General features: G+C 34.9%; 1 protein-coding gene across 2 annotated transcripts; it reads left to right on the top strand.

The window, feature by feature from the left end:
* Window positions 1-239: 239 nt before the first annotated feature.
* Window positions 240-16,606, top strand: LOC109050389 (V-type proton ATPase 116 kDa subunit a1). Of its 2 annotated transcripts, none has more exons than XM_042751917.1 (22): window positions 240-331; window positions 1,381-1,564; window positions 1,650-1,728; window positions 2,451-2,548; window positions 2,949-3,077; window positions 3,298-3,380; window positions 3,949-4,075; window positions 4,186-4,268; window positions 4,351-4,444; window positions 4,660-4,872; window positions 5,476-5,626; window positions 5,791-5,930; window positions 6,294-6,454; window positions 6,685-6,775; window positions 7,692-7,810; window positions 7,924-8,140; window positions 8,235-8,342; window positions 9,290-9,397; window positions 11,033-11,050; window positions 12,859-12,976; window positions 13,061-13,232; window positions 15,422-16,606. In XM_042751917.1, the coding sequence occupies exons 2-22, from the start codon at window positions 1,448-1,450 to the stop codon at window positions 15,513-15,515; spliced, it is 2,520 nt and encodes an 839-aa protein (XP_042607851.1). In that variant the 5' UTR covers window positions 240-331; window positions 1,381-1,447; the 3' UTR covers window positions 15,516-16,606. The 2 variants fall into 2 exon arrangements, with proteins under 2 accessions (XP_042607851.1, XP_042607850.1); XM_042751916.1 differs by having other exon boundaries at window positions 9,209-9,397.
* Window positions 16,607-17,824: the final 1,218 nt, after the last annotated feature.

Genomic DNA, 17,824 nt, shown 5'->3' with positions numbered 1-17,824 from the left:
GTTTTACCAGTGCAATTTACTACAGAATTAAGAACTTGCTTCCAAAAGTAGTAGTATTGGTTTTAATTGATAAACACGTTAACAAGAATAATAGGTTAATAAGTCTATAATAAGTCTAAACGATACATAAACATTGTTTATAGTAAAAAACAAACAAACAAAAAAAAAATTCATAAATAAAACACATAACGCATCTAAAAATGTACTGTAACATTTGGCAACGTCGAAAAAAGTCACGTGACCCTGTAGCAGCAGCAGGCGTGACGTCACGTAGCAGGTCAGATCATCCTCGCGGAGGTGAACAGATCTCTTACTGAAGACGTCAAGGACGGTAAGAACATTTATCTTTTACATATCCGTTTATCTCTTTATCCACACGTTTAACTCTGACACTATATATATGTATATATGACGTTATAAATGAGTGGATGAATCATTTTATTGTGGCCGTTTGAATGAGGTGGTGATGCTTGAATATGGATGTATCTATCTGTTCGGTCAGCCATTAGAGCTGATAATATATTCATATTTGCTCTTATCGTGACTTTAATATTATGTTATATTAGCATGGGAAAATAAACAGTTGGCAGCATTTTAGTGATTAGTAAATTGGACATCTGTGTTATTCAGTCAATCATATTTAGTAACTTTTTTATTCATGTATTCATTTATTCAATTCAGGAATTAATTTATCTCATTTCGGTCAAAATGCTTCCTAAAAACTACCTAAGCTCGAGGTCTCCAAGTGCTCTAGTTATATATTATATTCACGATTATACAGTTACCAGAATGATTCGCTGTAGCCTTATTAAACAAAAATGAACATCTTACAAATAAATATCCGTGTATAAGATGTTTCGTTTTTTTTGTTTCAGTTTGTTATTATATTAAATAATGTGATCATACTCTGATAAAATCACTGTTGGCACGGGGTAGATAGAGAGAAGAGCGCGTAATGGCGCCCTTCAGAACTGAAGCGCAGTGAGGCAGAGATGTGAGATGTTGAGCCATCAGCCAATCAGCTCTCAGTGATGCGAGGGTTGTTGAGCTTCTTGGCCAATCAGCTCTTAGAGATACAGGGTTGTTGAGTTCATCAGCCAGTCAGAAGGGATGCTGAGCTTTCAGCCAATCGACTCTTTGGGATGCGAGTGATGCTGAGCCCAGCTCGGAGACTCTCGCATTAGAGGAGATGAAGCCGGTTTCTATAAAAATTATATATTAAATAAATTATATATAACAATTTTGTTAACAACTGCTGATGTTTATGTGCAGTAATAATACATTTTAAGCATTACCCATAATTGTGTTAAATGTGTTATAAAGGTTATAATGGTATTGATGTAAATAATGTATTTATCTATCTATCTGTATTTCCTGCAGACTGACCAGTAGCATCCAGCGGGACTGATTTCTGAGCCGTGGGTGAGTTCCTGTGGCCTGCAGCATCATGGGGGAGTTGTTCCGCAGTGAGGAGATGACTCTGGCCCAGCTCTTCCTCCAGTCTGAAGCGGCTTACTGCTGCGTCAGTGAACTGGGAGAGCTGGGAATGGTGCAGTTTAGAGATGTGAGTAGATGCAGCTCGCGTTCTCTCTCTTCCTGTTCTCTCCTCTATCATATGCTGAAAATGAGTTCAAACCTCTTTCCTTCAGCTCAACCCTGATGTGAACGTGTTCCAGAGGAAGTTTGTGAATGAAGTGCGACGTTGTGAGGAGATGGACAGGAAGCTCAGTGAGTGGATCAATACATACACAAACAAATTCACCAAGACCACTGACAGTCCTGACTCCTCAGAATGACTGACAGCTGCAGCTAGTTCTCTGATTGGGGAAAAATGGTGGAGAAAGTCATGTGATATCTGTTAGCTAGAAAGAACACATTATTATGTGTACTATTCCAAACCATCACCTACAGAACCTTTTGGTTAAATACCAAAATAATTCATTTTAAAAAAGTAAGAAAAAATGTACACATAATGTCATAAATAACTAAGGCTGTACATTACTATTTATGATTTTACATATAGATTACATCGGGGCTAAAGACACACATCAAGGAAAACTATTAAAATATATATAAAAACCTAAATCTGCAATATTTGAAAAAACACTAAAGGTCAGATTTTAATGCTGAAAATTCAGCTTTGCATCACAAGAATAAAATACATTTTAAAATACATTCAAAAATAAAAGAGTTATTTTAAATTGAAAAAAAAGAAAATCTATTTTGGATCAGATAACATAGTATTGTTTTACCCTGATTTTTTACATTTATAATTTTTGTGGTGTTTAACAGGTTCACAATAAAATGTTGCCATCTAAGATGACCGCCCATATTTATTAGGCCAGAATTCGTCATTGAATAATACACAAAAACTCACCCTTCTCTCTGAGAAATAATCATAAAGTTATTGGATATTATTAGTAATTTGGTGCTGGTGTCATATTCTGCAGGGTTCGTAGAGAAGGAAATTAAGAAAGCCAACATTCCAACAATGGACACTGGTGAGAATCCTGAAGTCCCATTCCCACGAGACATGATTGACCTTGAGGTAATTTTACCCTCTCGTGCTGCTTTATAATATGACCTTAATGTCTGAGTAAAAATGCTGTCATTCACTCACCCTCATATGGTTCCAAACCCATGTGCTGTTACTTTTTGTGGAACACAAAAGGTGACATTTGAAAGAATCTTCATGCAGCTCTGGTGGGGCCAAAACAGTCTGTTTCCATCAGTTTGATGGACGACTTTTCAGCAATATTTAAACAATTGAACATAAAAGCACCTTTTAAGCACTTACCAAACCCTTTCTTCCATCTCATGTTCACTCAGTGGCAAGGTGTCAGACTTTTTCATACCTGGTTATTGTTGTATTCATACCTTGTTGTATTCATACCTTGTATTGTTAGTTTATAATATCCTTCATTTCTATTTATAATATTGATCACTAGGCAACCTTTGAGAAGCTGGAGAATGAGCTGAAGGAAATCAACACTAATCAAGAGGCCCTGAAGAAGAACTTTCTAGAGCTGACAGAACTCAAGCATATCCTCAGACGTACACAGCAGTTCTTCGATGAGGTCTGGATGTTCTCTCACAATATGATCACAAACTTCTTAGAGTGTGAGAAGAAAAAAATTGACAAAATCACCAAGACATTTCAGGTGTTATTTAATCTTTTGATCCCTGATGTCCACTACAGTGGAAAAATCTTTAAAAGATACTTTATCCATTCACAATGAGATGTTACATAGAAACTACCTTTGACCCTTACCCGTAATTATACCGGGCTCTCTTTAGATGGAGGATCCAAATCTTTTGGAAGAATCATCATCTCTGTTGGACCCCAGTGAGGCTGGTCGAGGTGCCCCACTGCGACTGGGGTGAGTTCTAAGATTCTGATATATACTTTATATGTAATATAATTATATAATATATATTATTATTCTAATAAACGGTCAGTAATAAAATGAAGATCAAAAAATCTAATTGCAAAGGTAATGTAAAATGTAACTAAAATATAATATAAATCAATTAAATTATTTAATTAATATAAAATAAAAGTACCACAATTATTTTAACTGAAAAGCCAATTCCATTCATGTCACATGCCGCTAAACAACACGTGTGGTAAAGGCAAATGAGAACACTTTTAGGCAGATTAGTAATTAACAGATTATTATATTAATATTGAATTTGAGAGTTTTTGAGGGAGAGATGTTTCTTTCTGTTCACTGTTTAAGAATTTAGTCACTACAGATCTCATAAGAATTTACTTTTATTATTTTAGAAGATATTTAGAACATACATAGCATTTTTTTAATACAATGGTTTATGATTGTGTGTTTAGGATTTATTAATCTTACACAAAGACGATATGTACACTGAAAAAAATTGTAACATAAAACCTCTGTGAACTCTGCGGTTAATACAGGTTTGTTTACCCTGTAGGTTTGTGGCTGGGGTTATAAACCGGGAGAGAATCCCCACGTTTGAAAGGATGCTGTGGAGAGTCTGCCGTGGAAATGTCTTTTTACGTCAGACAGAGATTGAGGACCCTCTTGAGGACCCCACAACTGTCAGTGTCTGCTCTTATTCTAAATTCTGTTCTCATTAAGTCAGTTAAGATGTTTGCATTTGACATTTTGATTAAATATTGATCAGGTTATGGGTCTTTGTCCATCACAGGGAGACCAGGTGCACAAATCTGTGTTTATCATCTTCTTCCAAGGAGACCAGCTGAAGAACAGAGTGAAGAAGATCTGTGAAGGGTGCAGCATGGTCTTTTCTAATCTTATATTATTCACAGCATTTCATCCAGTGCTAATCACAGATTTTAAACTTCATCTCCAGGTTCCGTGCATCTCTGTACCCGTGCCCTGAGACCCCTCAGGAGAGGAAGGAAATGGCATCAGGTGTCAACACCCGCATTGACGACCTCCAGATGGTATGCCCTAATGCTGTCCCAAAAAAGTCTTACAGTCTGATTTTTATCCATCTGTGCCTTTCTTTTTCTCAACTTAATATTGTTGATTGCATTTAAACTCTGTTTGAACTTGACCTCATAAAACCAGTTATATCCACATGCAAAAATAGCATAAAATGCCCTAACGTATTTCAAATGTTGATCATATAGTGTTTGATGTGTTTTCAAACATGTAGGTACTGAATCAAACAGAGGACCACCGGCAGAGGGTTTTACAGGCTGCTGCGAAAACCATACGTGTGTGGTTCATCAAAGTGAGGAAGATGAAGGCCATTTATCACACTCTGAACCTCTGTAACATCGACGTTACACAGAAATGTTTGATCGCTGAGGTCTGGTGCCCCGTTTCTGACCTTGATTCTATTCAGTTCGCTTTGCGGAGGGGAACAGTGAGTAATATTAATCGATATTCAGATTATTTTGATTATTTGATTATCTTAGCCTTTCAATACACAAATGAAAGCAATGAAACAATTTACACTTCACTTGTCATTATATTAAAAACCCATGCTTAAATGCTAAAATGATTGAAATTAGTTTTGTAGACTTAAATTGTAATTACATGTAACAATAAATAGATTGGAGCAGATTTGACTTTACTATATTTGTGGAAATATTGCTAAAATGAGTAGATGTGATTGGCAGTGTACTTTAAAGGTTACACTTTATCTTGATGGCCCCCTTTAGACATTGTTGACTATATGAAACTCTGCAGTTGCATGTCATCTACTTAGAGTATTAGTAGACTGTTCGGGTTAATAGAATAAGTTGACTTGCTAAGTTACTTATAGTCAGTAGAATGTATGTTAGGGGACCATTAAAGCAGATATTAAGAAGACAGTCTACTAATAATCCAGTGTCTGAGAAGTTACAGAATGTTAGTAGCATGTCTAAAGGGGACAGTCAAAATAAAGTATTACCACACTGTTAATGTAATAATACTACAATGGTAATAATGACAATTTAATCCAGTTTTATTTTTTTAAATGTAGGAACGGAGTGGTTCCACGGTTCCCTCCATCTTGAACCGAATGCAGACCAAACAGACTCCACCTACTTACAACAAGACCAACAAGTTCACCTCGGGTTTCCAGAACATTGTGGATGCTTACGGTATTGGAACATACCGAGAGATCAATCCAGGTACCAACACATAAAACATAACAAAAACATCTTGATAAGATTTTGAAAACAACCTTACCTTTACTATTTGGTTTAACAATGCACAGTCCACTTTTTCTCAGGTAATTATATTTGTGTATTTTTAACACATGTATGATTGGATTTTTCTGTTTTGTTTCTTGCAGCACCATACACAATCATTACATTCCCGTTCCTGTTTGCTGTCATGTTTGGGGACATGGGTCATGGAGTGCTGATGACATGTGCGGCACTTTATCTGGTCATCAGAGAGAGCCGCCTGCTCGCTCAGAAGAGTGACAATGAGGTCTCAGCTCATCAATAATTACTACATTTAAGAAATATAAAATTTGGTGGTTTTAGTGTACTTCTAAATGTTAAAAATTAACCTTTAGAAGATTTAAAATTCACATTTGTACATTCACATTTATAATACAGACAGTTGACCATTTAAAAAAAAAAGCAATTTAAGGCAGTCAAACCAATACATGAAGTCTTTAACATACAATTACATAATATAACAAGATATCATAGTGTAATCATGAAGTCAGTTTTAGAGGTGCAAAATTTGTTCGAACAGTTCATAAATGTAAATGTTCATAAATGTAAAAGTTATAAAGGTCTAACCTTAGTTTTTATTTTCTCTCCCCTCTTGTGTGTGTATGTGTAGATGTTTAGCATGATTTTTGCAGGACGCTACATCATTCTTTTGATGGGAATATTCTCAGTCTACACCGGACTGATCTACAATGACTGCTTCTCCAAGTCCCTCAACATGTTCGGCTCAAGCTGGAGTGTGCGGCCCATGTTTTTTCCTAAGGGAAACTGGACGTAAGTAACAAAATTAAATCAGTTAAACAGTTTGATTGCAATCATACAATCTTACTTTGATTGTCAAATGAATTTATAATAAAAATAACAAAAAGCAAAACATTAAAACAACATGTAAAATACAGCGTCTCGTCTAATTTGTACTGCTGAAAAGCAATTATTATATCCTGACTAACATTCACTTTTTAACGAATTTGATATGTTGCTATTTCTATCCTATGTATTTGTAGGTTTGAGACTCTGGATGGCAACTCAGTTCTTCAGTTAGACCCTGCTGTTCCTGGCGTGTTTGGAGGCCCCTATCCCCTGGGCATCGACCCCGTATGTATCACAAAACTCATTCTTGCATTATAAAACTCATTCTTTTTTACTGCGGTGCCCGCATTGTATGTTAACAAAATTCAGTGTACACAAATAAGGTGCTTGAAACAGAATGTGATGTTCATAATCTTTTGTTGTGCTTTAAAAAAGCACAATTAACACAGTACCATACATAACACGTTAAGTACTTATTTATAATTTTAACTGTATTGCGATAGCCAACATTACTTTTAAAATGATTTTAAATGTACTAAATTGCAACATCATAATTACGAACATGTAATTATAAATATATTTAAATTAATAAATTTATAGAAATAGAAATTACATATTGTATATAGTGTATACATATCATATATTGTTTATTTAAAATAAATTATTGTCAGTACATTTGGCACTACAGTTTAACCATATCTCAAAGGCAAATAGAATTGTATTTAATATAAATTCACATTTTTCATTTTATTTTAAAACATGCAATTAAGTGTCCAAAAGTATTACATTCAGTTTTCACTTAAGTATACCTTTTACATTTTTTCTGTAATTAGTAATCTTTTTTTTTTTTTTTAATATGCTAAAATGTTCTTCTTTTTCACAAAAGGAATTAAAGGAAAGAGAGGATTAGAGGCCTTTTGCATAGAATCTGGTCTTTGAGTGTAGACAGAATGGGACAGAATATGTCTTCAGACATTTTTGTAAAAGTTGAGAGAAAAAAACACCTTGTCAGATAACATTTTTCATGCTTTATTGCATGTGCAAAGACCAATAATTACCAAAAAGCATAAATGAGACCACCTCTTTCTCTATACTTTTTCACTTTTATGTGTAGTATTATAAACGACCAAACAGTTCTTCTGTTCAAATTATAACAAATCTACAGAGATGCTGTTATACTGTACTTATACTTCTCTCTTAGATTTGGAATATTGCCACAAATAAGCTGACATTCCTGAACTCGTTCAAGATGAAGATGTCTGTAATCCTGGGTGTCATTCACATGCTGTTTGGAGTCTCGCTGTCCCTCTTCAATCACCTGTAAGTGTGTGTTCAAATGTGTGCGTGGGAAGTAGCTAGCGTACGAATTAATGACAGGGAATTGTCATTTCATGTATTGTTCCAACTACAGATTTTTTCCATGTGTCTCACAGGTACTTCAAGAAACCTCTGAACATTTTCCTGGGTTTCATTCCTGAGATTGTGTTCATGAGCAGCCTGTTTGGTTATCTGATCCTGCTCATCTTCTACAAGTGGACGGCTTACGATGCAACGACATCTAAAGATGCTCCCAGCCTTCTGATCGCCTTCATCAATATGTGTCTTTTCAACTACAATGATCCTACCAACAAACCCTTGTATAGAGGACAGGTAATACACACATTTACAGAACAAAATGGTTGTAGATGGATAGAAGTCTGATTAGAATCAAATCAGGTTGGAAACCTCATCTATGTGTGCATAGGTGGGAATTCAGTCTCTGTTGGTGGTGATAGCTCTGGCGTGTGTGCCGTGTATGCTGGTGGTGAAGACTATGGTCCTGCGTCGTCAGTACCTGTGGAAGAAGCACCTGGTATGTTTATTTACTCTACTCAAATTCAGCCAAACTTCATCGTTCTCTATCATTTTATTTAATTAATTCAGAGAGCATGATAATAAAAGGATAATAGGTAATAGATAACTTGTGTTCAATTCACATGACAGTTTTAATCAATAGAATGTACTGATGTTCTAAAACTATGAAATACTTGATGATTGATGATGATAATATTACTTGTTTTTAGAAAAAATACTAATCATTTTAATATTAGTGTGGAGAGACACTCTGGAGAACAAAGATTTTTTTACCATAATGCACAGGGGCATCTCTTCAGTTTTTTTAGTGATACAGCTAATAAGGCTGAAGAAGATGGCTAAAATGCCCCAGAGACTATTAATGCAATTTTTTTGTTTTAACCTTTAAAGGAAAAAAAATCTCAGGTCAGCCAAGTTGTAGATGAGTCTGTTTTTTTCAAATGAACAGTTTTAGAGAAATTGAGCATTACATCACCTGCTTACCAAGGGATCCTCTTCAGTGATTGGGTGCCATCAGAATGAGTCTGCTATCCCTTTAACGTTTGATATACAGTAAAAGTGTACTTAAGTGCATTAAACATAAAAGTGCACTCTCTCTAAGTACACATAAGTGGCCTTTTATTTCAAGAATGTACACTAATAAAAATACCCTTTGAAATCAGTGTCAGAGGACACAAATTTTCCCTTAAGTTTCCCTTAAATCTCTTAGTTCATTTCTGATACAGGCCCAGCTGCATTGTGATTGACAGGTGTAGCTCCGTTGTGTCATGTACAGTAGGTGCCCCAAACAGCTGTACCAAACACAGCATACACTCAGATGGCCCATGGTGTGCTGATAGCCACACAGACCTTGTTTGTATTTAGTCCCAGATGAGGGAGGCAAGACCTGCAGAGAATCTAGAAACTTTAGAGCAGACAGGCTCACCCACCGGACTCACCCAACAGGGCATGCAGAAGTTCGGTGGCGTCCGGGTCGGAAACGGGCCTACAGAGGACGAGGCGGAGATCATTGACCACGACCAGCTCTCGCAGCACTCAGAGGAAGGAGATGAGGTGGGTGGAGTCTGTGCTGTCAGCCAGTGGTACATGACATATGGAATTATTTGAATTGGGAACATCACTCTAATAATGTTTTCTGATATTTATTGGTGCATCTTTCTCATACACATAAAAATACAACCTAATCACAACAGCTTAGGAACAGTTTGATGGCACACAGAAAAACATTGTTAGAGTGATGTTTTCTTGTTAGATGTTGTAGTTTGTGGTAAAGAAACCATAGTTTATATACTACCAATGATTTAAGTGTATCTGCTTAGACAGAAGAGAGACTGATTAAAGGATTGTTATCCTACAGTCATTTGAGAAATATAAACAGAGGAGTAACTTCTCACCAAGACTCTGTGAGCAGTCTGACTCACCCGCTCCAAACATACCCACCACTGGAATGTGCAAAATATTTTCATCCTCTGTCTTAACTTTTGACATTGCCCTGAACCCTCTTTCCATCATTTGCTGAGTAGACAGAAACAACAAATACTGAAAATACACTTGAATGAATTAAAAGCTGCTTTCTTGGTAGCATAATATTTTAGAAAGGGTGAATCTCATGAAACCTGGCGTGAATATTTCCAAATAATATTTTACACCAGAATCAATAAAAAAGAAGAAAATGAAGCATGTTTTTAAGACCATTAAGATTTTTAATTAAGTATTTTACTCTTAAGTTCTAATTACTCTAATGCTAATATATATATATATATATATATATATATATATATATATATATATATATATATATATTTTTTTTTTTTTTTTTTTTTTTTTTTTTTTTTTTTTTTAATTGGGAAAATTAAATATAATAAACAATCATTACATTTAATAACTGATCAAAATAAAGAAAATAATAATAAACATCTTTACTGTAATGTAATAAAAATATATTACAGTCATGGGAATCTAATGAGAATCATCATAAAAAATTTGCTTAATTGTTATGAAAATAATGTCCCAATGCAAACAAATCTTAATACTAAAAAAATAACATAACAATAAAAACAAAACACAAAAATTATATAAATATATTACTTAAATATACTTAAAATACTTATATTTTAAAATATCTCAAAATAATGATGTGTGGTCTGTTTAAGCCACAATGGAAACAGAAGTTTAGCTATATGATGATTCAATGATTTTGGAATGCACTGAAGTTTTGAAACTTGTTTTGAAACAGTGATTATTTATGGCCATCCGAATTGAATCTTTCTGTAATTTATTATTATGAGTAACATGATGAGTTATGACTGAGGTGAAGGTCTGTGGTATTACTCACACATGGAATTAATTGTTCGTGGTGAAAGAGGATTGCATAGATCCTCATCTACTGCGATGGAAAAAATAAGTATGAGTGCAAACATAAGGACAGGATCCAGCATGCACATATCAGAATATTGAATAATAGTAGTCTATCGGTGCTTGGTGCATGTGTGCCAGAGTTAAAGAGAATACTACACATATTACACACTTGCTAAAGAATGAGTTTCCTTACAGATTGCTTTCTGTAACCTTTGACCTGCTTTATTGGAATGCATTATCATTTCATGCAATTAATTTCACATGAATTAGAAACATTAATACTGTTCTCTCTGATTTGTTTATCTAAAACACTGTTCTCTACTTTTCAAGCATTCAGAGGAAGAACCGGTAAGAGAATTTTCTGTATTGTTCTGTTAATTTTTTTTATAAATCATTATATGAATTCTTCATGGAAATTCATAACAAATATTTTATTCAAATGCATAATTAAAGTAATTTAATATTTTTTTCTCAAAATATTGAGTGCTATCAAACAGTGAAAAAATAGTTTAGAATGCACATGTAGGTGGATGAAAAGGTCATTCGTGACACATATTTTTATAAATGATTGTTAGAATTATGTAATAACCCTGATATTGTGTTATTGAGTTAATGCACACTAGTGTAATCTATGCACTATGTCACTTGATAACCTTGGCCTTCTGGTTCCTGTGATATCCTGGTAACACACCTCTGCTGTAGAACAATGAGTGTGTTACGTCAGGGTTTCCATGATGGCTTTTGAGCCAGTTGGCATCCTTAACAAAAGAGTCAAGTGGAAAAGGGAAACCAGCCTCTGCCAAGCCAAACTTTACAAGACTTTACAAGTGGGAAGAATCAGTCCTATCTTTTCCCTCTTGATAAACACACCTGATATCAGTGTTCCTTCAATTATTAATACATATATATATATATATATATATATATATATATATATTATATATATATATATATATATATATATATATATATATTATGCTGAGTAAAACTTATTTCTATTGAACCTAATCTTTGACTACCTAAGCACCCTGGACATGTTGAGACTTGAGTGCTGTCCATTCAAATTTTTTTTTTTTTTTCATAACATAAACCACATGGAATCTGATCTTTTCGATTGTAATTCAGGCCACTTTCATATGTGGGAATTCATGCAACTTTTGTGTCACTCTAGATCAATATTTATGACAATTCAAGTCTGTCTAAAGATTTTACATAACATAGGTCCTTGGTCACTTGGTTAATATGGAAGACAGCTGCAAAGTTGTCTTGTGGGGGACAGTGAGGTGTTAGAAATCATAAATATTACAGTAACAGCTCTATACAAGCAAAACCTTTTCAAAATGTAAATGCCAAAAACATCCCCATCCTCGTCTTCATCCTCATTGCCTATGCACAAAATTGTTGGCATCAGTTTGCTTCTGTATGACAGTGTCCTGTCTTTCTTTTTTTTCTTTTTTTTCACATCAGTTCAGGACCATGACCAGTTCACATTTACAACAGATATTGGCCACATTTAAAAACAAATAATATAAATAGACCAAAAAAAAAAAAGAAATCTCTAGCTTTATTTTGGGTATTGATATTTTGGGTTTGTGCACCCCTGGAAACCATTTCATACATACATTTCATTCATATAGCATGGGTGGCCAGTCAGTTGGAGCACTCTGCATATATTATAAAATAAACTTTCAGTAAAGACTTTTCATAGAACAGTGTTTTTGTACATACACTGCTCATGACTTGACATAAGGGGATCTATGATCTTTAGATGAAAAATGCAAAAAAAAAAAAACCTTCCTTGACACTCTTTAATGTCTCTGGACTGTTAAAAGACAGGAAAAAGATCACTGACATCACAATCACAGCTCTATTGTTCTCAACACTAATGACTCAATGCATCTTACCCAGTATGAAAATATTATGATGGAAAGTGAAGATGAATTACAGAGCCAGTGCTCCTTAATAAAAGAGTGCTGTTTTCTACTGCTCTTTTATTATTTCTTATTTTCTTAATCAGATAACACTTTACTAGCCAAATTTGCATAAAACTTGGCTTAAGTTTAAGAAGCTTTCAGTAGAAGATGGATTGGACCCTACATTCAAAGATCCGTATTGACCCTTTCCTGTATTTATTTATTTATTTATTTATTTTGTAGTTTAACTTTGGAGATGTGGCTGTTCATCAGGCCATTCACACTATAGAGTACTGCCTGGGCTGCATCTCCAACACTGCCTCATACCTGCGCCTCTGGGCCCTTAGTTTGGCTCATGCTCGTAAGTTCATACACATACACAAATATTCACAACACACACAGGCTTGTTAAAATTGAACTCACTCTTTCTCTGTCTGTCTATCAGAGTTGTCTGAGGTTCTTTGGGGAATGGTGATGCATCTTGGACTGTCCTCGAGGAGTGGTGGTGGATTCTTTGGCCTGTCGATCATTTTCTCTGCCTTTGCCATGCTAACAGTGTGCATCTTACTCATCATGGAGGGACTGTCTGCATTCCTGCATGCTCTGCGCTTGCATTGGTGAGATAAACACAAACATCAACACACAGGACACATACAAATGAATTGAAACAATTCATCTTTAACATTTTTATTGACATTTTGAAGACTTCACCCAAAAATTACCATTTGAGCTATATATCTAGTTCAGCCATGAATCTCTAGATGGGTCGTCTGATAGGTCTTCTTTTTGCAGTATATTAGCAATCATATCATTTACCACACAGCACAAGCTGATTGGCCTCTGTTCATTCTACAGCCAATAAGACTGTTTGCCCAGCATTTAAATAGTCTGATTCAGTGTTCACTGTATACTAGTTCTGCAGAATGCTATCAGAGTTTCTCTGAAAGCCACCACCTCCACCAGCTCCACCTGTCTACATCTGTTAGGGTATTTATGTATGCCTATTTATGCAGCAGCAACATCATATCTTACATGCTCACAGCAGCGTGTCTGTGTATCTGTTGGAAGTTGCAAGTCATATTTGCTCAGAGATTAGATCTGCCACAAATGCTGCTGCAAAGATGAAAAAAATTAAAATTGTCATATCCAATAACATACAAAAACTATTGTTGAAATGATATTGGTGAAAAGCTATGAATGAATAGAACTGTACAGCTGAGTAAATTTGTCTCTTCTAAAACCGTTTTGTTTTACAATCACTCTATCCTTGACACTCTTTTCTGTTAAGATCTTAATGTGTAGATTATGTCATACTTCTGCTACAAAGGAAAAGAATGTGAAGAGGAAAGGTAAACATATCACTGCCTCTCAAGAATAACTTGTTCTGATAATGATTTTACAATGCAGAAGTGTGTGTGTGTGTGTGTGTGTGTGTGTATATATATATATACATGAACACATTTTGGTTTTAGATTTTAGGACACCTTGAATGAAAGGTTTTGATCCACTTCAAATGTTGGCTACAGTATATATATATATATATATACTAGTTGTTGTATGCAATAGTCATGGCAAGAACAAAACATTCAGCGAGAGACGCTAATTATGGCGTTTTGATGTTATTTTTGGCTCGACTCATTCAAAATGCCTTCCATGGCCTATATGCACACAGTCACACACAGACATGTTGGAGGTAAATGAGGTTCAGCACTCTTGGTGGTTTTAGTTGTTCCTTGTGCGTAAAGATGGAGTCTTTTCTCTCTTGACTTAAATATTTACCACAGCAGTGAGACATTCCTTAACTCTTAAATGTTTCCTTCTCTTGTGCATCCATCCAACAGGATGTACATCTAAAATAAGGAGGCAATGTTAGCTTTTTGTTTTTTAGCACAATGTAAAATCATGTTCCAGTTCCATTTGATGTTTAAAGGTCTCTGGATTAAAGGTACATACGGAATATCATTTACTTTTTTACTCATCTTTCTTTTTTCCACAAGGAACTGCCTCCCTTTGTTTCTCAGAAAGCTGTCATGCACACAATCACACACTAACAGCTGTCTGTTTGATTTCAAAAATCTGTGTCTGGACATTACCTTTCTCAAAATCTCAAAATTCAGTTCTAAAATATTTTCGCTCAAAGGCAAAACTAAACACTCTTATCTATTAGCCAATGATAGTGAAGGAATGTGTGCGATTATGCCTTTTTTTCATTTCGGGCAGCAAAACCTGGAGAAAATGAAAAATGTGCCCATTATAGATGTGCCCGTGTGTGTGTGCACTTTGGATGGGTTAAATGCAGAGCACGAATTCTGAATATGGGTCACCATACTTTGATGTATCACATCACTCACTCACTTTATATAGAGAGTATTTTTAAGCAGGTATGATATTTGCACAGAACATTCTGAGAAATGAGTGCTTATGTGTTTATTTTACAGTCTGTGTATAATGTATAAATTGTTTTATATAGGATTTACGGTAAGTTTATTCAAAGCAAATGTAACAGTTCTGTTTATCAGTCAAGTGTGAACTGTTATCAGCTGTTGTCAGTAATGTAGGTGTTGTAAGAGGGCATTGCCCACTAATAGCTGCCACAGTATAACAGACACATTCCTCATATGGTCAGACAGCCCAATCCGATTTTCACTTCAACACATTTTTGCATTTGAGGAAATAAATAACCACAAGAAAATAAAGATGCAAGTACATTGTTGTCAACAGGAATCCACAGGTGTTTTTAATATGAAATATCCTGCTCATCACCGCTCTGACGTTCTTCTTTTGTCCTGTCCTTCCTGTCATTTAGGGTGGAGTTCCAGAACAAATTCTATACAGGACAGGGCTTCAAGTTTGTCCCGTTTTCCTTCGAGAGTATCCTGGAGGGTCGATTTGATGAATGAGCAACTTCAACGTTATCAGATATCATCAATTCCCACTCCTGCATGGATCCTGTCTCACCCTGTCCTCTTCAGGAGCAGTGCTGTCTGGTGAAGTGTTTGTAAGATGTGACCCCTAACCTCTAAATGCACATTTTCCTGGGTGTTTTTGAGATGTGCTGTGTTCTGTAAGCCTTTCAGCCAGATTTATAACCTCTCTTTAGGTAAACAGTCCTTCAAAACAGTGTGGTAACTATAATGGATGTTAAAATGATTGGAATCTAGATTAATTATTTTGAATAATTTTACAAACTGCACTCAAAAACCTTGCACTCTTAACCCTGGGTTATCACCATTCTAAACCCCGATTTTAACCCCAGGTAAAGGTACATTTTACACTGATTTAAAAGCAGGGTAAGAGCCAGATTGCGCTGCCAAACTTGTGCAGTGTTAAACAGTGTGATGTTAGAATGTTGTGGCTAGATGTTTAGCAGCAGATACACAATCATATGCCTCATATTCACATACTTTGGAAAGTTATGGAAACATTTCATATTGTAAAAACAGCACTTTCGGGGTTTGAGGGGAAATGTTCTCTAATAACACAAAACATGTGAATTGCAGTACCTGATAGTCTGCAGTGTATGCAAATAAGAACATTAACCCAGGGTTAAGGAATTTACAGTGTGAAACATCAGCATAAGAATAGCCAGGATTCATTTTTAACCTTTGGTAAATTATGATCAGTGTGAAAAGTTAGTCATAAAACAACAGAATAAAGGTTAACATCCTATTACTGAGTAAATAGCAAAGGATATCACAAGTCTCCTGAGGCAGCTAGTAAAAAAGCTAGTCAGTGTCTGGTGGACTGTCTTCAGACATTTCTTCTCAAAAGTGAAACATATCAATGTGGGAAAAAAAATTGTAAAGATTTACTTTATTATCTAGTTATTTGTTGCTGTGGTGTTGTGGCAAGTCTTTTATATGCATAAGAGAGTGTTTGTGCATGGATGAACATTTCAGTGCAAATTATACAATCAGAAGAGTCAAAGCTGTCTGTTGTTGTAAAACCCAGTTCCTCCTAAATCAGACTATTAAAGATCTTTGGATAATTATCTCATGTCATTGTTTCTATTAAATCTAAGACTCTGTTCTCATCAAATACACATTTGATTGTTGGTCTTGAAAGGTCATTTGGTGTTGTGTGACTTGCATATTTGTTATAAAATCAGGCAGATTTTGTTTGAATTAATTTGGCATTAAAAATAATATGGAAAGATTTCATTTCTTGACCCTGTGGCCATAGAAGGGATAGAAACGCCTCATAAGACAATGAAGAACTTAATGAATCCACCAGGCTTTACAGCTCTAGTGGCTCCAGATTTCCTCCATGTTTGTGTCCAACTTCCTGTTCATGCAGAGGGAGGAAAAGAGGCAAGCATGGATGGAAAAATGGAATCTATGCTCTGTGAACTATTTACTATTCAATTTCTCTCTATTGTGAGACTTTATACTGCATTCAAATACAGAGATGTAACCATTATTACTGCTGAAACAAGTCCATATCTGCATGCCAACTCCACAAAAATTTTCCCATAAACATTTATTATATATTCTGTCTGACTTGATTATGCATTTTGTGTCGAAATAAGTAAATATTTCCAATATAGTTCCAATTTAGCTCTCAAATAACTGCAGCAAAAAGAGACCAACAGCAACTGCCTGCTTTTCATAGGAATTTTGCAAGTAAATCTTTAAAACTATAAACCATTTGTTTTTTGTAAATAATTATGAAAACTGATGCATCTAACCACCAAATGTACCACCAACGTCATATATATATATATATATATATATATATATATATATATATATATATATATATATATATATATATATATATATATATATATATATATATATAGTGCCTCACAATTAATAAAATACCGGGAAACATATTCTACTATCTAGGCACATACAAAAACACAAATGTTGGATTTCCATGTTTTATTGGGACATACTCCGTAGACGTAATGGCTTTTATACTGTACAAACCTAACCCTCACACAAAATTTTCTGCTCAAAAAAAAAAAACAAAAAAAAAAAAAATTTCAGATTTTCAAAAAAATTATTCTGTATGATTTATAAGTTTGTTTCTTCATAGGGACCAACAATGTCCCCACAAGGACAAGGATTTTTGGATTTTTCCATCATTAATGACATTTTGGCCCCATTATGTAGAGTATAACTTAACCAAACACACACACACACACACACAAGTGACCCTTTTTTTCTCTCTCATTATTTTCACCTATTAACAGATAACCATGAAG

Source organism: Cyprinus carpio, chromosome B24 (assembly GCF_018340385.1).
Source record: "Cyprinus carpio isolate SPL01 chromosome B24, ASM1834038v1, whole genome shotgun sequence".
NCBI classification, from domain to species: Eukaryota; Metazoa; Chordata; class Actinopteri; order Cypriniformes; family Cyprinidae; genus Cyprinus; species Cyprinus carpio.
The sequence above is the reverse complement of the archived record's forward strand: the minus strand, read 5'-3'. Positions and strand labels throughout refer to the sequence as shown.